Here is a 23,235-nt window from a genome sequence, read left to right as displayed (position 1 = left end):
CATCCTAGTTATGCCCCTGAGGATGTCACATGGGCTGCAGCCGTGTGCTGATTGGGCAGCGGGTGAGAACTGCTGCACTAGATTGTGTCCCAACATCTCTACAAAAGGGACCCAGTTTGATATGTGACTACAGTGTTAGTGAACTGCACAGGGGCACTAGGCCAGATGGTCAGTGTTAGCTCCACGCGAGCTGAGTACCTGGCCCAGTGTGCCTCCCTCGCGTTGTTCCTACTATAGTCAATGGCAAAACTCCAATTGGTTTCACTGGGAATCTGCATCGGGCACAGGAACGTGAACGCCAAGTAGATCATGTGCTTATGCTGATGCTATCGGTAGTTCGGGGGCCAGTTGCTGTTCGGGCTCTTTTAAAAGCTTCAGCACTTCTCAGCTAGGAGAGAGATTCTCTATTCTGCTGTAGCTTCCTTGCTTTGAGTAAAGCAGAGCTCGTGGCTGTAGTCAGAAGCACTCAAATGAGCATGTGGAAAAATGGAAGCTCGTGATAGATCACTTCTTTTAAAGTGTGACCTACGCCAGGTGACCTGTTGGAGTGGTGCCTCTCTTTGCTGCTTTGTGGTGTAAAAGAAGCCTCTTTCCTGTTTGTTTTTCCTTTAGAAATATCAGGTACGTCAAGTCCCCCCTTTTTGTGTTGGTCTGTTAGGCTGATGCAGAAGCTGTCTGTCCTCTTAGAGCAGGGCTAGGAAATCCTTCCGAAGGGGACTTTCTCCCATGTGTTAGCAAAACCCAGTGAATAAACATCCCCCCCCCGCCTCTCAACAAACCAGCTTTAATTGCCTTGGTTTGTGTGATGTCACAACCCCACCGGTTCTCCATTGGTCGCTGAGACCTGAATTTCTAAAGTAATGAAACAAATAGAAAGCAAGTTTGGGTTTTAAGTTAAAAAAACAAACGCACACACTCCAAACAACCAGCAACAACTTTTACCATCATAAAAACGTGCCAAAAAAAGAAGCCCCAATCTCACTTTTTTCTCCCCTTCGTGGATCACCCTTAGAGCTTGTTTCTGGAGCTGTCTGCATGACACATTCTGGGCCAAAGCATTTGGTAAGCAATTTATTAACATCTCCCTACAGTAGTGTGATCAGATAGCAAGTGGGAAAAATCAGGACAGGGGGTGGGAGGTAATAGGAGCCCCAAATATTGGCACTGTCCCTATAAAATCGGGACATCTGGTCACTCTACCCTACAGTATTAGGGAATTGCTGCCAATGCGACCTCACTAGAACATGGTCCTTTACAGGACTGCAGCCCAGCTTGGTGATTTACACAGACTAGGCCAACCAGTGCTGATGTAACACAGATGTGGGACTATGGTGTTCTAGTGGGATCCTCCGACAGGGCAGCCTGTGCTGCCTGGACCAGATGTGTAAGCAGGCGGCATTGCTTTGGGTCAGCATTTCTGAGACGCTGGGCTCTAGGCAGCTTGTTTCCACTCAGCACAAACAGAGACACCCCCCCTCTATTCTGCACACAAGGGCAGCGCAGCCTCTGCTGTGCGCCGAAAGACAATGAAAAACAGGAAGGGAAAACATTTCACATGCCTGCACCTCCTAGAGACCAGTCTCCGAAACGCTGACCCAAAGCAATGTTCATTTGAAACCTTATTGGAGCATGGCTGCTGAGCTGCATGCTAATCTGTTTTGGTCAGGGCATGCCAGAACCCCAGGCTACCGTTTCCTGGCATGGGCTGACCCCATGTCAGGTCCTGAGGCCGCCACTTCCCGGCATGGGCTAAACTAACAAAGGTGCTAACTGTGAAAGTGATTTTTCTGAGAACGACTCTTCCTTTTGGAGCTAAGCTGAGACCACTATATTCATTGCAGGCAGGCCCCCAGTCACAGATAGTAACTTTGCCTCCATGACAGGTCGCATTTGACCCCGGATCTGTAGGTGGAAGATTTTGTATCCTGTTACCAACTCCCCTGGACAGACCTATAAAGTGTTCCATCACCAGAAGCAGCAAAGAATCCTGTGGCACCTTATAGACTAACAGACGTATTGGAGCATGAGCTTTCATGGGTGAATACCCACTTCATCAGATGCATCATGCTCCACGAAAGCTCATGCTCCAATATGTCTGTTATTCTAAAAGGTGCCACAGGACTCTTCGCTGCTTTTACAGGTCCAGACTAACATGGTTACCCCTCTGATACAGAGCAAGATTTGTGGTATATGTTTCATGATGTGCTTTGTTTTATGGTTGAATGGGTTTTTTGTGCATGTAGAAATAATGATGATAGCTCTAATGGGTTCTGAGGTACACATGGGGGGGCAAAGGGGTTTGCATGCAGCGTGTAAAACCAGCTATCTTTTGGAATGTTTGCATTCAGTCGGTGTTTCCATCACATTTACCAATAAAGTAAATCTGTCCGGGCCTGATTGTGGGCGGTGCTTCTCATAGCCTCAAAGCCAATAAAATGGATCTGAAAAGAAACGTAGCCCAAACCAGAGATGATTGCCATAGTTCAGTTTCATGGAATATAACAAAGTGTAGTGGAAAGAACGTTCATTTTCAAAACGGATTACAAGGAAATACTGTTTTCAGACGGTGCATAATTAGACTGTGGAACTCACTGCTACAGGATGTTATCGAGACCAAACATTTAGGAAGATTCAGAGACTGTTCAAGCACCAAAGAGTCCTGTGGCACCTAACAGACATTTTGGAGCATGAGCTTTCATGGGTGAATACCCACTTCCTCAGATGCATGTAGTGGAAATTTCCAGGGGCAGGTATATATATGCAGGCAAGCTAGAGATAATGAGGTAGTTCAATCAGAGAGGATGAGGCCCTGTTCTAGCAGTTGAGGTGTGAACACCAAGGGAGAAGAAACTGGTTTTGTAGTTGGCAAGCCATGTCAACTACAAAGCCAGTGTTTTTTATTGCCAATCTGGGTGAAATAGGGCACATGCTTCAGCTCCCATGTAATTTAGGAGATATTTGCATCTTCATGCAGTCAGAATTCCCAGCAATGTAATATATTCTGTTCACTTTTGAAATAGAGGAAACTCTGGGACTGTATTTCCGATTATAGTCCTGGCTAGAAAAATACATTGTCTTTTGAAATGTATTTTCAGCCGCTTGCCATTACTGCTCCCAGCAATCCATTGTCACGTATCAAACATTGGATTTGGGCAGGTATCATGGAGCTTGTGCAAGCAAACAACCTCGTTCATTAACTGGTTTTGCGGCACATTCATGGAGGCCAGGGGAAGATCTGCTAATTCGTGTGAGCAAAGCCTCGTAACTTGCTGTCATTTATCAGCGTATTAAAGGCACCTCTGTTGAACGGAATTGCTCCATATGTGTATATAGTGATGTGCATGGGAAGGGGTCAGCTGATCCATAGGTGTGTGCAAGGGGCATGTTATGGTGTGTTAAATCAGAGAGTGTTGCAATAATCCATTGGTTTCTTGGCTACTCTGTTAGTCTGCCAGGGAAACAAGACAAGTTGTCTCCTTCGTAGAAGCGTGCATGGGGAGCTTGGATTTGTTTTCTGCTCCTGGAGGGCAAGTGCAGTTGGAGAAGGCTGCTTTAACAGCCCTGCTGTCTATCCACATTTCAGCAGCCATTGAAATTCCATGGGCTGAGCACTCTTGTTGTCTGCGGGAGGAAGCCAGAGCTGTGCCCGAGGATGCTGAGTCATTCGCAGGCTGGCAGAGCTGATAGAAGGAGAAACTCAGGGGCCCAAAGGGGGGTGAATGGCTGGGACAGTCACAACGAAGCACATCCCCACTCTGCCTGGTTCTGGCTCTGGACCTGTTTCTTCCTGTGTTGTTTCATGTCCCGTCAATTCCAGTTATTTCCAAACACACACTGTTATTCTGAGAATATTGGGCAAGGCTCGGATGGCTCTCGACAGATACAATCTCTCCCTGGCCTCGAACATTCGAAAGACGTAATAAGAAGCGCAGTGGGTCTGCATAGATATTGGTCCACTTTCTGAACAGGTTAAAGTGTTTATCATCCCGGGGGACCCTGGATGTAAACAAGAAGTGGCACGTTCTCTGCTTTGATGTGCTCCAAATCTCCTTGCTCTTTCCATCCAAGTTATTAAACCCTTTGGATTTTCTAGAAAAATGTAATCAATCCCTTTTAGAAAGGGCTTCCCAAACGACGGCACCGACTATCCGCCTTAATCACAGGGAGGCTTACCAGAGGAGCACTAAGTCACACGTCCCCGGAGCAGCAGGATATTTAGCTAAGTGCGGACGAAGGATGTTTCCTGTTTGAATAGAATGTACGACTTTGATAAATGCTTCAGGCAAGCAAAAGGTACAAGCAAAAGGTACAGGAATAAGCAGGCTCTGCAGAGCCAAGCTGCAGAATGTGGTGGTTAAGGACAAGTTAGTGGGTAGTTAGAAATCTAGCGTGGAATGTTTGTGTCTGTAAATTCAAGGTCAAATCCTGCAGGCAGTAGCCAGGAGTAGGGGCTAGGGAATTCAGTCCTCTAATCTTCTCGTATCGGTGGCATTCTGGAGGTGAGTGAGGCAGTCCTTGAAAGGTAGAGGCTCTGGAAGGCCATTAGAAGGACAGCATTGTCAGAGTCACAAGGCATTGTGTGGTTTGTCTCCAGAGCAAATCTGCTTAGTGTAAGGGTGGCTTTTCTAATTGCCAGCCCTGTAATCTCTCTGTGGGATCTGAGAGTCAAGCTTGGTTCTTTCAGGCTCACACTTCATTACTTGTAATAGAGGTTATCAGAGCCAACAGCTGTCCTTAGTGACATCTGCGAAATTCGGCTGTCCTCCGTCAGGTTGCCCATGTGTGGTTGAAGGCAAAATTGGACCCGACAACTGGAATCGAGGGCCCAATGATGCTGCTGTTTCTCATGGTGAGTAGCACCATATTCCATGAGTAGTCTTGTTGAAACCAGTGTGAGTGAGAGGCAAAATCTGGGTCTGAGTTAACAAACCATGTGATGCATGTGCCAGAACAAAATCCAGCTCACTCTTCCATTGCTACCTGGGTTGTGCAGGGCCAAGAAGAGGTAAAAAACACACACTTTGTCACTAAGGTTGGACGCTATGACTCTGGAGACGCATGGTGGGCCTGATCCTGGTCTGCCTTTAGCCATTTTTACAGAGCTGTGACTGTCGATGTCAGTGGAATTATTCTTGTTTGACACTTATGTAGGTGAGAGGAGAGTCAACCCTGGGAGCATGGCTAAGAAGGAGCCTTTTTTCATGGTCCCTTGTCTGGTGACCCCTGCGGTTTGAGCCAGCCAGCTGATGTGTTTTTATTATTATGGACTCCTTCAGTCATCGGCACTAAAGAAGTAGCTCTTTGGAGATGAAGGGGTCCTGTGGATTTAGCGGGGAGCTAATGAAGGTGAGATTGACAGACTGGTTTAGGAGCATGCAACAGTTCCCTTGAAAACGTGGCTCACAGATGGCTTGTGAAGGGCTTGCTTTCTGTTGGGTTCACAAAGCTGCAGCCACACTGACACTGGGGAAAAAATGAAACCGTCCCCAACACCACTGTTCCGCGTTACTACAATGAGACCCCTGGTTCCCACGGCGTGCCTGGGCGCAGGTGGCTGTCACTGGGCTTGTGGGCTAATGTACGGTGGGGGCAACTGAGTTGGACTTCGTGTCGCTTCTAGCAGACCTGTTTGTTCAGGCAATAAGGGCTGGTCTTGTCTCCCAAGGAAGGGAAGTGATCCGGGATCAGGCAGTGCAAACAGCTGCCACCTTTGCCTCAGCGCACACTGCATCCTCTGGAGGTGGGCATTGTCTCAGGTCCAGGTAATGGAAGGATTCATAGACTCTAGGACTGGAAGGGACCTCGAGAGGTCATTGAGTCCAGCCCCCTGCCCTCATGGCAGGACCAAATACTGTCTAGACCATCCCTGATAGACATTTATCTAACCTGCTCTTAAATATCTCCAGAGATGGAGATTCCACAACCTCCCTAGGGAATTTATTCCAGTGTTTAACCACCCTGACAGTTACCTAGAGGGAGAGTGGCTACTGTTGCTGCTTTAGGGGAATGAGGATGCTGGTTGCTGCATGGGCAGGGGAAATGCCACGATGCTGCTGTTCTGGTTCAAATATTGACACCTGTTTAAGCCACCCAAATTTGGCTTTGCACAACAATAACTGCAAACCCTGTTGTTTATGTTGGAGTCGGTCCAAATATCCAAAGCTCCGAAACAATCCCTCCTGTTGTCGAAGTCCATGGGGTGAATCCCAGCTGAGACTGCGAGGCGAAAACTCCTTTCTTCACCACTTCCCATCCACTTGTGGCACTCGGGCCTGTGCGTGTGAGAATTAGGTTTGCGAGCATTAAAGTGGTGATTTAAACAAACATGACGCACCAGGAAAACCACAGGGGTTAAGTGTTGGGTGGTTAAGCTCAGTTCTGCGTGTCAAGAATCATCTGTAAATCAGATCCCTACGGCTGGGTTACGAGCATGCCATTTAGAATGGATGCACCAGTGAATCGGCTCTCGCAGAGCTGAGCTGGCAGGGGTGCTATCTTTCTAGGTAATATGCTTAGAAGAGCAGAGAGTTTCAGATAACAGGCATGTCTGAGGGAAGCTTGGCTTTGGCAGCTGTACCTGCAGGAAAACGTGTCTGGCCATGGAGAGTCATGCAAAGTAAGAAGCTTGTGCTTGTTTTGGGGGGGAGCTGGTGCACGTGAGTTTAGTTGTGGTGTCAGCGTAATTACTTGCCTTTTACACTCCCCTGTGAGCCTGCCAAACGGCAAGCCAAGTGTTTGTTCTTTACCTGGACTTTTGCTGAAAGTTATTGATCCTCCCCACCCCTGGCTTTATTGGCTCATCCTCTTGAGAACTAACATCTTAAACTAAAGTGAAATCTGCCAGGCTGTTACGCATGGGTAAAATGAAACTCTGCATGCTTAGGGCAGTGGAAGGGAGAGATGCACAGAAAGGAATTGAAAGCAGCTATGTGAACAAGGACCCCTGGAATGCTCAACATGCTTGTAAGACACTGAACTAATTTAGCTTCTCAGCATTCCCTTGGGGCTCGTAATTTTTGCCCAATCTTACAGATAGGGAAACTGAGGCACAGTGCAGCTAAGGAACCCACCCAAGGCCACACACAATTATGGCAGAGCCAAGAATCAAACCCGGGAATCCTGATTCCCAGTCCCTTCACTAACCTCGAGCTGATGGGTGCCTTGCTCTTGGTGTTGAAAAAACAAAGCTTTCCTTTGAGAGACAAGGTGGGTGAGATAACACCTTTCATTGCTCCAGCTGGTGGTGGAAGAGACAAGCTTTGTAGCTATACAGAGCTCCTCTTCTGGGCTCGGAAAAGTACCGAGTGTCATAGCTAAATGCTAGGTGGAAAAATGGTTTAGCTTCAGGGACCATTTAAGGTGAAGTAGCCAATCAGCTGAGGGTGGGGGGGAAAGTAGTGAGTTAGGGATTCTTGTAATAAGCCATAAATCCAGTGCCATAAAGACACTATATGGCTTATTACAACACAGAGATGAGTAATGGCTTATTACAGCAATCTCTTGCCCACTAGGTCCCCTCCCTTCTCTGTCCTATGACTGCAGGGGTGTTGATGGGCCTTGAATGGTCCCATATACTAAACCGTCTGTTCCCACCTGGTATTTAGCTCTGACACTCTGAGCATCTTTCCTAGTCCTGAATAGCTCGAAAGCTTCTCTCCCATCACCAGAATTTGGTCCAGTAAAAGGCATCACCTCACCTGCCTTGTCTCTCTAATGTCCTGAGCCCAGCAAGGATACAATACCACCCAAAGCTTCCCTGGGTCACCTTGGAGTAAGCTGCCGTGGAAGTGGCAAGCGCCATGTGCCACTCTGGAACTTTTATCCACTTATTTTCGAGGTTGATTTTTTTCCCCCCTATCCCCCAAGGCACACTGCTGCACATACTGGTAAATCTTCACTTTAATTGTTGTCTGAGCAGCAAAACTTCCATTAAATCCTCCAGTGGACCTGGAGGTGTGGTTCTCAATTCAGTCCCAACTGTGTGCTTAAACGCTACATAACATGGGCTTGAACTGACTTGCTGCCTGTAGCAGAGAATCGTGGCCTGTTGTTACTTGATGGCTTAGAGCCTCGTTCTGGTCTCTCCCCTTTTTACCTAGGGTGGCCACTGCTGCATCTCTGGAATACCGGACGTTCCAGTGCTTCCGGGAAGGACTGGCGTGGGACCTCCTCTGCCAGTGGGACCTTGCAGAGGGGTGTACTCTTCATAATGGGGCCACTCATTCTTGATACTGGACAAAACCACGTCCTGTTTTGTCTCGGTACTGGACAGGGGACAAAGCCATAGTTAAAGAGGACTCTCTGGTATAAAACTGGATAAGTAGCCTGCCTAGCTTTACCCTAGTGCAGTTCTGTGGGTCCCCCAGGCATTACTCATCTCAGGGAGAGTGAGAGCAGACTCAAGTTCTTTTCTAAACTGATTCCCGCTGCTTGTGTGCAGCTCAGTACTTGGGGAAATCCCACCCTGAATTAATGAGAGTTTGTCTGAATAAGGACTGGAAAAACCGCAGCTCTCTCACTGGTGTAAACGTGGAGTGATTGGACTGATGTCAGTGCAATTCAGTCAGCATAGAACTATTGCAAGTGAGATCAGAATTGGGTCCTGAATGAGGGCTTCAGGATTTGGCGCTGTGTACATGTTGTACAACTTCACTGAAATGCAGCCACTTCTGGGGTGGAAGGCAGCACGTCACACAGCAGTCACAAGAGGGGAAGTGTCATAGGATCTGGAATATGTGTGGAGAGTGGATGGGACGTTGGCTTTTATAAGGTGTTATCCCAGAGCACGCCCCCTCCTCCCCCGCGAGTCACCTGCATGATATTTGATCATTTGAACCTGTTCTTCCAGGGACTCCAATGCTCCGTCATAGAGCTGCTCCAGCGCAAACCCTTGTGACTTGCACTGGTGCAAACTGTAGTGCACGGAGGGCAGGTGTGGCTGCACTAGGAGCTTGATCTGGTGCACTCCACTGGTGCCTGAAATCCCTGCGTTGACAAGGTCTGGGCTCTCCAGGCCTGGCGTTTCCATCTCTGAACCGCCCTCTGCTGGCCTGTCAAGCGGACAGAGCCCCCCACCAGCCCCGAGAAAAACCCTCATGCAGCCTTTCTTCCTTTGTCTTTGCAGTGCACCTGAATCGCTCCAGTCACTGCAATGAATGGCCAGACTATCCCAGCAAGCACTCCCGGGCGTTCCCAGGGCTGGAATGAGTTCTGCGAACTGCACGCCATCACCACGGCCAAGGAGCTCGCCAAGAAGTACCTGCTGTTTGCCACCGAGAACCCTCACCATGACCTTCTGGCAGCCGAGAACTTCTCGGTGCAGTTCACAGACCTCTTCCAGCAGTACTTCTGCAACGAGGTGAAGGAAGGCGTCGCCATGAACCAGTTCAGGGTCCTGCCCTGCAGCAGGGTGCGGGACTATAGGGAGACCAGCAAGAGGCACGCGGACGCCTCTTCGGGGCCGGTCGCAGCCAAGGTGGACACGGAGCTGACTGCCCACTCTGAGTCCGACAGAGCTGCTGACACTAACGTCCGGGACCTGCCCAAGTCGTGGAGCTCTGAGGAGCTGATGGGGGCAGCCTCCCCTCTGACCACCAGGAGACACTTCTCCCTCACCCAGCTGCGGAGGAGCTTGCACAAGTTCTTGCGCAGGGGATCCTCCGAGGCCATCCCAGGAGAGGGGGAGACGCCAGATCCTGCTCTCAAGCCTGGGCTGGCCAAAAAGATCCTGCCGTGGACCCTGTCCCGAGATCAGGCTCACGAGGTGTGCAAGGAGGGTCTCTTAAAATACAGCATGGTAGATGAAACCACCATGGACAGTGGGACCCGCTGGCAGCGGTGCCGATTGGTTCTACGGAAGGCAGGGACGTCAGACAATGAGGAATATGTCTTGGAGCTGTTTGATCCCCCCAAGGTAAGCGGCCGGAGGTATCTCAAATCCCTCCCCTGTTTGCTGCTGGCCACGGCTCTTCATTGCTCATGCATTACTGGAGCAGTGGGTCTCAACCGGGGATATGTGTACCTCTGGCGGTAGATAGAGGTTTTCCGGGGTATATCAGGTTATCTAGATATTTGCCTAGTTTTACAACAGGCGACATAAAACGCTCTAGCAAAGTCAGTACAAACTAAAATTTTATCCAGACAACAGCTTGTTTATACTGCTCTATGTACACACTGAAATGGAAGTACCATCTTTATATTCCAATTAATTTATTTTATAATTATATGGTAAAACTAAGGAAGTCAGCAGTTTTTCAGGAATAGTGCGCTGTAACACTTCGGTATTTTTGTCTGATTTTGTAAGCAAGTAGTTTTTTAAGTTAGGTGAAACTTGGGGGTACTCAAGACAAATCAGACTCCCGAAAGGGGTACAGTAATCAGGAAAGGTTGACAGCCACTGGGCTAGAGAATCGTCCCTAGCTGCTCGGACTGGGCTGGATTTGCATAGTGGGATTTGTGGTTACTCCTTTGTCTTGGAGAGGAATGGGCCAGGTCCTCAGCTGGGGCTAGTTGGTCTGGCCTGACACGTCCCTAGCTTTTCTTTTAGAACTCAGGGCCTGTTTGTGAGCCACGGTTCCACTTTGTCTGGGGGAGCCACATTAGGTCTGATTTGAGGAAGTGGCCTTTGCTTCTTGGTGCTTATATCCCCATAAAGTGTAGGATGGAATTCCCCTGCACAGAGAGCTGCGGCTCCTCCCTTACGCAGCTGTTATTGAAAGAATCCCACAATGGAGACAAGGAACAGGTGACCTAGGGAGGTTGGGGAATCCTGTCCGGGTGGTCTAGGTTTACCTGCAGTAAGATGGACTAAATCAGGGTTTCTCAACCACTGGTCCATGAGAGCTCCCTGACATTGTTTGGGAAGGCAGCAAACCAATCCCTGATATCCAAAAGGTACAGAAACACTGGATTAGGGAGGCTCTTGGGCTGGAAGGAACCTCTGCATTTCTGTGATGTTTCTTTTCCTCTACAAGTTCAGGATGAGATCTCCGACTGGCCTAAATCTGCCTGGCTGTTTTTACTTGTATCGTGGTTTTATTTAAAAAACAAAACGTGAATCAGCTTCAAGTTATAAAGGTTTCTAGTGGTTGGCTCTGAGCGAGTGAATTGGGTGTTCATTCCAGGAATTCCTTGGCATATTTCCCTTGGGCAAAGAGATTCATCACTTTTCCATTATGAGCGTTCTCTGAGTGGGGACTGAACTGCCAGTGTATTCAGATGCAGGGAGGGGTTGTCAACCTCTGTGCAAAAATATGGAGCTTTGGAAATAAGCAAAGAAGCCTTGTGCGTGAGTATTTTATTGATTACAGTTGGTGAAAAGCTACTCTTCAGCTGGTTTATTTTCTTACTGGAGGAATACAGCATTAATGTTTAAACCTTGATTGAGCCTCAGAATAATAAAGGGTCACCTGTCCTGGGTCTGATCCTGCCTCCAGTGACGTCCATGGGAGCTGGACTGGGCCCTTGGTGCTGCTCTGAAAGTGAAACTTCACCACACTTAGACTTTGTGCCCTATATGTTCAGAACTTTGATGCTAGGTGAGAGTCATATGGATTCCTGTCGGAGAGTTTCTCCTTTGCTTCTGCTTCAGGCTTTAGGGCCTGATGTCTGGCAAGATTAGCTTTGTTGTGAAACTTGCTTCTCGTGTTTTGTGAACGACTGGTGCTCAGAATGGTTTGAGATCTGAGCTGTCAGGTGTCTGAGCTTTCTGGGATTCTGCTCTGATGAGGCACTAGAGTGCTAGCACCCTGGGGAAAAGTCCGGGAGTGGGAAGAAAGAGTTAGCAGGAAATTCTCAGCTCTGTTACTAGACGTCCTTTGTATCTCACCTGGAGCCTCCAAAGCTGGGTGAGCGTTACGAGCCCTGCTTTTCCGATGGGACTGAGGCACGGAGGGGTTAGGTGATATGTCCAAGATTATGCAAGGAATTGGTGGCAGAGCCAGGAAGAGAACCCAGGAACCTGATTCTGGTCTTATCCTGGGAAGACCCCATTAACTTCAAAGAAGTGACTAACTGGTGTGATTGGTGAATTGGGCTCTGAGAGTCCACCTGTCTGGGTTCTTATGTGGCCCTTATCACTGTAGTAACTGAGTATGGAGTCTTTCCTCCTGGCCCCCCTTCTCTCCTCTCCTCTCCCCTTCTGCTAGACTGGGCCTGTCCCTGCTTGGGTATATGGTGCTATAGGGTGTGGGCCCTGCTTTGGCCAGGAAGTAGGATGCTCCTCTGTAACAAAGGGGCTGCATGGCGTTCGCACGTAGGCCCCTGCCCTGCTCCGTGGAGGGAGAGGATTATGCTCCCTTTCAAGCCCAGCTGCAAGGTTATATGTTCCCAAGGCCCAGCCCATGCTGGGACGTGCCCATCCTGAATCAGCACAGCCAGACTTGCAGCACCGAAGGGCGCAGTCCGGCCCTGGCTGTGCAATCGAGCGAGAGGTGCCCTGTGGTGACTGGGAGAACCTATGCTGCTTCCTGGGTGGAAGGGCACAGACTGTTCTCTATCAGGGACCTGAATCGGTTGTTCCCACGCAGGCAGGTCACCTCCTGAAGTGCCGGGGAGCTTTTCTTGCAGGAGTCTGACAGGAATGGGCAGTGGGCTTTCTGCCTGGGCCAGAACTGCAGGAGAAAGCCCCCTAGAGTCTGTGTTAGCTTAGTAGAGACACTTGACACAGCCCTGTATCTCTGTACCCGCGTGGTCTCCTTTATTCCCCAGCAGGGCTGTTATGATAAATGGGTTGACTAACCACCGCTAACTATGTCAGAGAAAGTAAAACATCTCTGTGTTTCAGATTCCTTGAGAGCCCCTCTCTGGGCTGACTCTCTGGGCTATTTTATAACCTTCTGATTTCCTTGTTGGGTCTTTGACCACGGCCTGTGAAAACCTTGTCTAGTTCCTCATGTCGAAAGTGCTGGTTGTTGCACTTTGGGGTGCTGTCAAAATAAGAGCAGCAGATGCTTCTATTGAAGAGCTGGTAGTCTAGAACTTAGATACAACACCGCACCGGAGGAGAAACACAGAGAAGGTGGAGGGTTGGAGAAGGGTTTCAGAAATGTACAGCACATAGCGCAGGGAGCCCTGATCCCAGCTCGGGGCCCGTAGGTGCCTCCACAATACAGATAATTCATAGTATCACTTGGGTACTGACTGGGCGCATCTCCTTGGTTTCCAGTGTTGGTTCTTGTACGTGTCTTGGGAGAAGGGAGTTTGCAGGAGGGCCTGGACTCGGGGGAGGGACGAGGCTTGGGTACCTGCTCAGCGCACACCTGTGATACGGAGAAGGAGGGAACTGAAAGGACATGGAGGCTGGTGACTCTGCTGGTGCCGGCTAAGAAATGCAGACCTTACTAGGAAGGGCTGATTGGCCCAAGAACGGCTGTGTCCAGCATAGAAATTGGATCATTGATTGTCACTGGGAAGGTGAATGTGGGACAGATGCCTGCACAATGGACTGATGGCTCCGCAGGGCTGGCTGCTGCCTCGGAGGGGGGGACTTTGATCGTTGACTAGAGCGGTTGGAGGGTTTGATGGGTCTGCATGGTCCGGTTTGGGGAGAGGTGGCCATGAAAAGATTGGTTCTAAGGAGCCTGGGCAAAAAGGCCCCCAGGAAAACCTGTGTAGGATTTGATATTGGCGAATGGAGGCATCCATGGTTGGCTTGTCTGCTTGAAGCACTTAATATCCAGACTGTGGCCCACGTTCCCCTGTGTAACTCCATTGGCTTCAGGGTGGAACTGGGTCTAGTTTGCTGGAAAATTGGTCAGGTTAATAAAAGCTGACAGCCCATGACCAACGAGCTCCAGTCTGCCAGGGGTGGCGGGGGGAGAACTGGTCTGCGGCCCCTAACGCCCATCCCAGCTGGCGCCTGTTGGCAGCCTTGGAAGAGAGAAATAAACTCCCTTGGGCTCTAGATGCAGCTGTTTCAGGTCAGAGTTAGGAATAGGGTGACTATACATCAGTCCCCTTTTTCAGTTCTGTCCCGGCCATCCCTACTTTTCGCCAAAACTGGGCATTTGTCCTGGCTGCAAGGCAGAGCGGTGGCTGCTGCCCCGGGGTCAGCTGAAGGCAGCGCTGCCTGCCAGCAACAATGGAGAAATTTGCTGCTGGCGGGCAGCGCTGCCTTCAGAGCTGACCCCCGTCGGGCCTAGAGCTCAGGAGGTCAGCCACCGTCCTGGGTGGCACGGAGGTCAGAGGGGTCAGTCCCTGCCCCAGGCAGCGTGGGAAGAGCAGCCCTGGTGAGCCCAGGGCCATCCCGTTTTTACTTTAAGGAATATGGTCACCCTCGGGGTAGTGCCAGGAGGGCATGGGAGAAAGAGAGAATCTGCTTCTTTTGCCTTTAAAGGTGAGCAGCAAAGAGAAAAGGCCCTTTCTGAAGACTTTATGATGAGGACAGAGGGCCTGGTGGGATAAATGTCTTTCTTTATTTTAATGAGGTGCTTACATTAGAACGTCAGATCTTGTCTACTCTGGAAGAGTCTATGATTAGAGAGCTAGTGGAAAGTTGAGTAATTTTTTGGGGGGATGGATTTTTAGTCAGACTGTTTAAGACTAAGTTCTGTGGTGGTTTTTTAAGGGGGGAGGGGGATGGCTAATCTCCTATTTAACTTCAAAGACTAATTAACATTCTGGAAACGGGAAGCCTTGGCTAAAGTTTCGAGAACCTTGTCTCCGAATGGTTCTCTAGTGCACAGTGCATCTGTACAGATCGACGAGGTCCTCCAGCAAAACCAGAGAAGGGTAGACTTGAAATTCTTGATATTTCTAAATTAAATAGCAGGCAAACTCCACCCCCCCAAAAACCCTTTAAAAATTAAAAATCAGGCTGCCTCTCTGTATCACTGAGAAGTGCAATTAAAAAAAAAGACAAAAACTCAATTAAAAAAGGCTTTCCAGTTTGCCTTCTGTGTTGCTTTTATAAATGGCTGCTGGTCGCTTGAAATGAGCACCTGCCTCACGTCCCTGGAACCGCCTGCTGTCCGTTTCATCTAGTCCATGTGGAAATGAGCTGTGTTTCAGGTCTGCTCATAGTACCACATAGACCACAAATGAAGAGAGAGCAGTTTGCACCCTGACATGTTTGTGGTGGCGCCTGGCTTACATGTATTGGTTTCACTTTTCACAGTTCCCCATGAAATCAGTTTCAGTAACGGGTAGAATTTGTAACAGATTTACACCTCCTTGCAGTTTCTCCTGAGCCTTTCTGCGCACGTGCACGCTCACACAGAAACTGAAATGTCTTCCGTATGGGCTGTCCGTCTAGCGCCACTCCTTATTCAGAGATTGGCCTCTGTCCTCGGACAGTTCTAGGCACAACGGGCTCGGTCCTGCTCCCATCAGGTCAATAATGGCCCTTCCATTGGGCCAAATTCACCCTGGGCATAACTCCATGCCCTGCAGCAGAATTACTCCAGAAACGAATTTGACCCCTGACTGCAACAGAAGCAGAATCCAGCCCAATAAGATTTGATTTGGAGGCTAACGTTTAGTGACCCCTGCTTTTCCCAGCGATCAGAGCAGGCCTGCTCTTAGGCAGTGTTCCCAGAGCCGCAGCCGGCGCTGAGACCCCTACGCCCAGCGCTCTGCCAAAATGCTTCATGAAGTGTCGTCACAGCTGAGCTCTGTGCAGAGCATCTCACGCCAATCCAGGTTCACCTGAGGGGCCAGACTCAGAAGAAAACTCTGGGCTTGGGGAAATGCAGCAGCGGCAGCAACCCTCAATGGAGCTGGGAGGAGAGGGAACTCGGCTCGGGTAAGCCACACGAATAGGGCCTTCTGACCTGCAGCATGGTTAGTTATTTTAACTGGGCAGCAGCACTGAATTCTGGCTCCCAGAAGACTTAGGTGGAAAGAAGAAGCAAGCAGACATCGCCTCCAATTCCCTCCTTTTTCTGCTCACTCTAAGTAGTGTAGAGAGGGGAAGACACTCCACCCAAGCCCACGCCGGCGTCTTTGCGACCAGCGTCTCTGTGTCTGCAGAGAAAGGGGGATTTCACAATTTCCCCCAAAGGGGAGTTCTCCCTCTTCACTGTTAGTCATTGCAGCCAGCTTGCGGATCAGCACATGACCTGACGTGAGGACGTGGTGATAAGCTCGAAAATCAGATCTAGGGGCAGGCAAATTGCGAGCTCTCAATACTTGGCTTGTGTTTGCTGTTGGCGCTACGCAACCGTCAACTTGGGCTAGTTGGCGAAGCAGGATCCGTCTGCTAAACTGTACAGCTGCAGTGACGGGACCGGGAAGCAGTTGGGCAAGGCAAATGAGCGCTGGAGCTCTGGGATATCAGGCTGTATATCTCTGGTCAGTTTTTAGAGGTCTCTGGGGTAAAGTCATTGCTAGGGAAAGTGGGCGCAACTTAGTTGCAGCCAAGAGAGTGGCATTCCCTCTTTCATTAAAGAGCAGCTGAAGTCAGCTGCATTCTTGGGTGAGATTGAGGACAGTCATTTCAACAGAGCCTTTCATTCCGAAGCTGACCCAAGTCTTTCTGGTTTTACAAATACCCACTGAAGTGCAGCTGCCTCTGGGATGGCTCACTGCAAATGTTTAGCTGCACACAGCAATGCTGCTCAGTTGTTTGAAATCAGAACTGAAGAATACCACCACGTTCAAGGAGAATGTGAAATTAGCCCAGACAGGGCACCAAGATACGTTTTTCTCCTTTCTGTCAGTTTATACTTTTCAGTCCTACCTGTGGCCAGTGGCTCTAATTAACCTATTGTGTTTCCAAATAGTCTTTGTCTTTTCAAAGCAAAGCGCAGCCTGGCTTGCAATCTGAAAGCAACTGTAGTAACCACGTGCATTTTCCCTAACCCAGTTTTATCTTAAATGCCATTTTTGGTTTTGTACTTCATGTCTTTGTATTGAAGGAAATAATTGCCAAGGAAAAGCCACAAACTGCAAACGCCCGTGGAGGTGGATAAAACAATAAACACAGACAAGTAGGGGTATCCTCCACAGAATAATGCTAGCTCCTCCTTTGAGCTCCTGTTTGCAGACCCCTGTCTCTCTGGGTCCTGGTCCATGAGGAGGGCTCCCAGAGGCTACAGTAAAACAAATAAAGAATAATACTATTCCAGTACTGTATGTACAGAAAATTGGGAATTTAACCAGTTTATTTACATTGCTGGAGTTTTGTTTGTTAGGGTTTTTTTCCTTCTATACACCTCTACCCCGATATAACGCGGTAGGGATTTTTGCCTCCTGAGGACTGCATTATATTGGAGTAGCGGTGGCACGGCTCCAGCGATGATTTAAAGGGCCCGGGGCTCCCCACAGCAGCCGGAGCCCCGGGCCCTTTAAAGCGCTGGCCGAGCCCCACTGCTGAAGCCCCAGGGTTACTGCGCTATATGCGAACCCGTGTGATAACCCCGGGTCATGTTATATTGGTGTAGAAGTGTATTTAGAGCTAAAGTCAGTGGTAGTGACACAGATGCTGGTGTTACACATCAGGCCTGAGTCTGATCCTATTACACTATTACTCCAGGGAGTAACCCTGGAGAAGGCAGTAGAGTTACACCAAGGTAGAAGAGGAAAATCAGGCATGCTAGGTGCAGATTAGTCAGGAAACTGGTATAAGTGGCAAGGGGCCTGGTACATGTACCCAAACCTGTGTATACCTTCTGGCCATGATCTCTCCATGCTTGTCACACTCATTTTGCACACTCTCTGAATGCTAAATCAGTGCAGGCTACCAGTTATCACACCCAATTTCTAACCGGTTTGTTCCCAATGTGGCATTTATTCTTCTGTTTACATCGCTACTAAACGATCAGTCCTGCAAGCACTTACGCACAGGTGACTTCACGCAGCAGAGTAGCCCTATTTAGTTCAGTGGGAATGACATGAGTAAAATGACTTGTACATAAATGTTTTCAGGGATGGGATCCTAAATTTGGCCCTTCATGTCTGAATTAAGGGGAATGCTCTAATGTGATTTACGCCAGTATAAATCTGGAGTAATTCCTAGTGACTTCAGTTGATTTGCTTTCCATGTGCGGAATCAGAATGTAGTCCAAACACAAATAATTTTGGCTTCAAATTTGAAGTTGGGTTTTTGTTTTTTATTGTTTTAAGTAGAAAAAGGTGGTGATTAACAATTGGATATGAACTGAAATGCTTAATTGGTGTTAAAACAATGGAAAACATCTTTAAAACGTAAACTGCAAGTGGCAGCCTCAGAAACCTAAATGCGGTTGTCTGTTCTTAGTTTATTAATACCAGATAATGAAACTCGTTGTAAACAGAAAGTGAAACTGATCAGTCTAGTTTCTCAGCCAGGCTGATTGAAATGCAAAAAGAAAACAAACTGCAGAAAGGGAGGAGAGTATATTTAGCTTTTGAATGCTTGCCCTGTTAAAGTAACTGAAGTTGTTGTCATTCGTAACAGAGAAAGGTGTCTTTTTCAGATTATGGGCCCAATCCTGAATTCTTTCTCAGGCCAAATGCCTGCTAAGCGGGTGGGATTCTGTTATGTATACGTACTCCCAGAGTTCTGTGGAGCGACTCAGGATTTACACGCTTTGTTCATAGTTTGTTTCAGTGGCAGTTTTGACTGAGGGAGGAGTTCAAGTTTGGCCCTCGTGATTCTTCTCTTATCAACATCCCAGTATGATCAACCTCCGTCTCTCAAAAATCATGAGATGTAAAACAGACAGCTGCACCTTTGGGTTCTTGGTCATTTGCCTTGGGTTCCTGAGCCACTGGGCTCACGCTCAGGCCCCATTTTCAAGCTTTTTTTCTACCACCCCACGGACTAGAAACTTACTGGGGTTTTTTGTTTGTTTGTTTAACTGAAAGTGAGATTCTCATCTAATCTTATGCCTGCAGGATCTGTAGCTGTACGAATGGAGTGTGTGTCAGTCAGGCAGTCAGAGGGCTCTGGTAGGCTAGAGCATTGCAGCTGAACTCGGGCAGACCAAGCTGTTTTCTGGAGAGCTGCGAGGGTGATCTCTAGGATTATTATTTTTCAGTTCTTTCTCCTCTGGAGAAACCTTTTTCCTCTCCCCACCTTCTCCCCCAGTAAACTCGAAAGAGGCCTAATCCTGTCAAGCCCGCTGTGCACAGCTTCAAATAGATTAGGGTTGCTTTGAAGAGCTCAGATCTCGGGGTGGGTTGGCTGGCTGGGGCTGGCATTGCAGCTGGCAGCAGGGTGGCTGCAGAACTTGGCCCGCCACGCAGTGAAAGCCAGGGTGCAGTGCCAAGGTCTGATCAGCCAGCCTCTCAAATGCCCTCCTTGACATCTCACGGGCTGCTTTCCTGGGTGGTAGCCTGTAGGTACAGAGAGCTGGATGCTGGGCCCATAGACGTCAAACCACTTCCATGTGGTTTAATAGGGAGGATTTGGCCCTTGAAACGTGCAACCAGCCTTATTTCATGTGTAGGTAGGTGTTTGTCATGTCCTCCTCCTCTCCTCCCCAGGCATTGGAATGTGGGATTTAAAGAGGATTAAAAATAATTATCTAAAAATTATTTCATGTCTCGAAAGCTTCCAGGGACACTGACTAGGAATCCATTCAGTTTGTGTGTACAAACCGAGACTTATCGAAGACCACGAGATAGGAATTGGATTTAAACTCAGTCTGAGTTGCCAGCTACATGTTTTGTTTTTTCCCTCATGAGCTATAAATAGATCAATGGGTCTGTATTTGCTGTGAGCCTTCTCCTTTAAACACTGCGGTGCTCTGATCACACAGGATTTGGGTTGCTCTTTAGGGTTTCGTGTTTTTCTGTTTTTTATCTGAAATAGAGCACACAGAGAAGGTAAGAGTTCTGAGCCATTTGGCCCAGCTGGTTGTGGCTAGAGACAAACACCTGTTCTGAGGTTTGCGAATACCTACTCCTTAAACACATTTTTCTGTGCAGAGGCAAAGCTGCAAATGCAAATTTTGATCTCTCTCTTCTTGTAAAGCTGTGAAAACACTGCAGGCTGAATCCTGATCTCACGTCCTGAAATCACTGGAGGGTTTCTCCAGATTTATGTCAGCGTGGCTGGTATAAAGCCTGGCCTTGCATCACTCAAAAGAGGAGAACATTCAAATGCAGATATTTAATTAGCTCCTGTCCTGTTGGGAAACATATTGGGCCCAATTCTGTGACTTACTCCGCTTAGGAGATGCAAAGAGAGTGCAGAGTGGGGTTCCCACTGGCATGGGGAGTTCCCAGTGGATGTAGAGTTAGTATAGCTGGCGCCTTCACCCTTGCTTCTCTACAATCCACGGCACAGGAGGTGGGAAGTGGGGTGATGAAGCGTGGCTGGAGCCTGCTCTGCTCCAGCAAACCCCATTTGGTGGCTGGTCCCTTGGGGATCATTGCCAGCTAGTGAGGTTTAGAACAGCCTCCAAAGTGCTCTAAGTTCTGCAGAGCTGGCCTCAGAATCAGGGAGCTGGTAGAGCAGCAGGGGATCCGTGGAAATACTGTTTTTCTCTGGGGATCCCAGCATTCAGCAGGTTCACAGAAAGAGCCTTTCTTGTGTTTTTTAGCATGGGTGGGATCCAAAGTACCAATCAGCTTTATATGAGAAATTTAGCAATGGCAGATCTGTAACCGAGAGCTAGGGTGCTCTTCTGAGCATTGCTGGGAATGCAGCTCGTATGGCTGGCCTCAAGGGACAGGACATAAGCAAAAATAAAATAAACATGAATGAATGTGGGGTTTGACTTGTTCTACCCTCTCTTGCTGGTAACGCTGGCTAGGGAGATGTTCTAGGCTGGGAACGATGATCCAGGATCACTCCCTCAAGCGAGGAAAATGACAAGTTCTGTGAGCAGAATGTTCCAGGGAAGTGTTTGGAAAACTACAGAGCAGTTCACTTGAATTCGTTTCCCAGCCCTGCTTCTGACTCACTGCGTAGACGTCCCCTGGGCAAGTCACTTAACTTCCTTGAACCTCCGTTTTCTCCAGAGCTCAATGGGGTTAAGAAGAACTGATTAATAACAAACCATTGCTTCTAACGTGTTTAAGATTGTTTGATGAAAGATGATATCAAGGCTTGATCCTGTAAGGAGTTAACCATCAAAGTCATTGGGGGTCAGCCCCTAAACAGATAACTTTTCAGTCACTGGAGGCTGGATTTTCAAAGAGATTTAGGCACCTTTCCAAATCTTGTCCTGGATCGTTAGCCTTAGTGCTGTAGTTTCAGCAGATATTTATAATTCCTTGTTTACCTGCCTAGCTGATTCAGGCTGCTGATTACCTTGCTTTTGGATTTTGTAGCTGTAAATAGATGTTGATTTTCCCCAAATTGTGATTGTTTCTTATTGGAGATATACCCATCACCTAGAACTGGAAGGGACCTCGAAAGGTCATCAAGTCCAGCCCCCTGCTTTCACTAGCAGGACCAAGTACTGATTTTTGCCCCAGATCCCTAAGTGGCCCCCTCAAGGATTAAACTCACAACGCTGGGTTTAGCAGGCCAATGCTCAAACCACTGAGCTATCCCTCCCCCCATTTCATTGGTATAAATGCACGGTTTGCTTCACTTACATTGGCATTGCTCCCATATGTTGTCCTGGAGTCACCATGTGGCATCAGAGGGAAGCAGGGGACTTAAAGATGCCCAGAGGGCTTGCAGAAATAAACAGCTCTAGCAACGCTTTCGCAGAGGCTGACACGTGTGTTTGCCAGTTTCCAGGTCTTAGTACATTTTTGCAGCCAAGTCCTAAACCCCATGAAAATTGGGATTTCTAATGGAAATGTCCCCGGATGTTGTTACAGAAGAGAAGGGAGGGGGAAAGGGGTTTTTCATTTCCACAGGTTTTATTACGGCATTTGTAATGATCATGCTCTGAGATGAGCCAAGATGAATCCTGCCAGTGGGCTGCCTGAGCCAGGCTTTCTGCTTAAGGTGGGGTGAGGCTAAATCTTATCTCATTTGTGTTCTGAGCAAAGCTATTTTCAGCTTCCTTGGCTAGCCGCCGAAGTATGTTTCTCAGACTTCTAGCCGATGGAGCCAGCAGCTTTCCTACCCTGTTACGTGCGTAGACTTCAGCTTCCTGGAGGAAGGATGGCCCAGTGGTTATCATGCAGGCCTGGGACTCTGGAGACCTGGGTTCAGTTCCCTGCTGTGACTTTGGCAAAGCACTGATGTCTTTGCGCACTGCGGCTCCTACTTCTCAGTATTGTGAGGGCCTGTATATTATAGGCACTGGGGTGCTAAGCTAATAAGAGGGGGCATATGAGTACTAGAAGTAGATGAAGCAAACAGGCTTTATGCAGGGGCTTTGAACCTCCCCAGGGCGAAGCAGATAGTACCTTCAGCAGCAGCTGTGGTTGTAATAGAGGGGATGGGAAGCAGGTCGGTTAAACAGTGGATAATGTCTGTCTGATTCACTCAGGCTTTGTGTGGGGGATGGGGTAGCAGGGACACAATTTGTAACAGATTGTAGGAAGTTCGTTTGGTTGGAGGATTCATAGCTGGCACAAAATACAAGTGGGCTGGCCTGCATAGGCCTTGCCTCCTGCAGCAGGGGCGCTCCAGCTGAGAGTTGGCGGAGGGTGGTGAAGGTCAGTGAGTGCATCCTGCGAAGCTAGAGCGTGATGTGTTACTGTTACCCCACCCTCTGTACAGCGCCTTGGGTCTGACAGCACTTCAGAGAGCACGGGGAACCCAGGCTCTGTGTTCTGGAAATGTAGGGTCTGTTTGCACTGCAGCTGGAAGCAAGTCTCCTAGTCTGGGTGGGCAGATGTGACCTAGTGTGCTAAAAATAGCAGTGTGGACATGGTGGCTTGGGCCTGCCCCAACCCCCTAAGTGTGAGCTTGGGTGCCTAGCCCATCTCTCCCAGGGCTGCAAGGTGCACACTGCAAGGTGCACACAGCTATTTCTCGTGCGCAAGCTCAAGCCCTGCTAGTGCAAGTTTGTCCACTTGGACGAGGAGGTTCGCTCCCATCCACACCCTTATGCTCTGACTCCAGATCTACAGTGCCCAGGGCATCAGGCCAGGTGCGAGGAGGCGCCGAGAGCGGGTTAGTGCAGAGACAGGGTTAGCGTGGATATCAGCTTTGCAAAAGAAGTTAGTTAACCATAGATTCTTTTCTGTGTATGTTCTCATCCCACATTAGTCACGGTCATCAGGGCCGGTGCAACCATTTAGGCGGACTAGGCGATTGCCTAGGGTGCCGAGATTTGAGGGCGCCAAAAAGTGCCCCCCAATTTTTTTTTAAATGGTTGAGCAGCCGCTGCTGCTGGGACAGAGAGGGAGTCTGAGCTGCCGGCGGTAGCCGGCAGCCCAGGTTGTCCCCCGGGTCAG

The 23,235-nt window shown here is 48.8% G+C and overlaps 1 protein-coding gene across 5 annotated transcripts in view; it reads left to right on the top strand.

Annotated features, from left to right (window-relative positions):
- The window catches only part of SH2B3 (SH2B adaptor protein 3), a 100,352-nt gene that overhangs the window by 5,548 nt on the left and 71,569 nt on the right, over positions 1–23,235 (top strand). Inside the window, exons 1-2 of one of the 5 annotated variants that reach the window (XM_030582684.1) lie at positions 376–621; positions 9,125–9,913. In XM_030582684.1, the coding sequence (XP_030438544.1) occupies positions 9,152–9,913 (762 nt within the window). In that variant the 5' untranslated portion in view covers positions 376–621; positions 9,125–9,151. Of the gene's footprint in view, positions 1–375; positions 622–4,072; positions 4,294–4,758; positions 4,850–5,151; positions 5,347–9,124; positions 9,914–23,235 lie in introns of those variants that run through there. The other 4 variants (XM_030582685.1, XM_030582683.1, XM_030582682.1 and 1 more) reach the window with 4 other exon arrangements.

The sequence above is a fragment of the Gopherus evgoodei genome, chromosome 13 (assembly GCF_007399415.2).
Source record: "Gopherus evgoodei ecotype Sinaloan lineage chromosome 13, rGopEvg1_v1.p, whole genome shotgun sequence".
NCBI lineage: Eukaryota > Metazoa > Chordata > Testudines > Testudinidae > Gopherus > Gopherus evgoodei.
The sequence above is the reverse complement of the archived record's forward strand: the minus strand, read 5'-3'. Positions and strand labels throughout refer to the sequence as shown.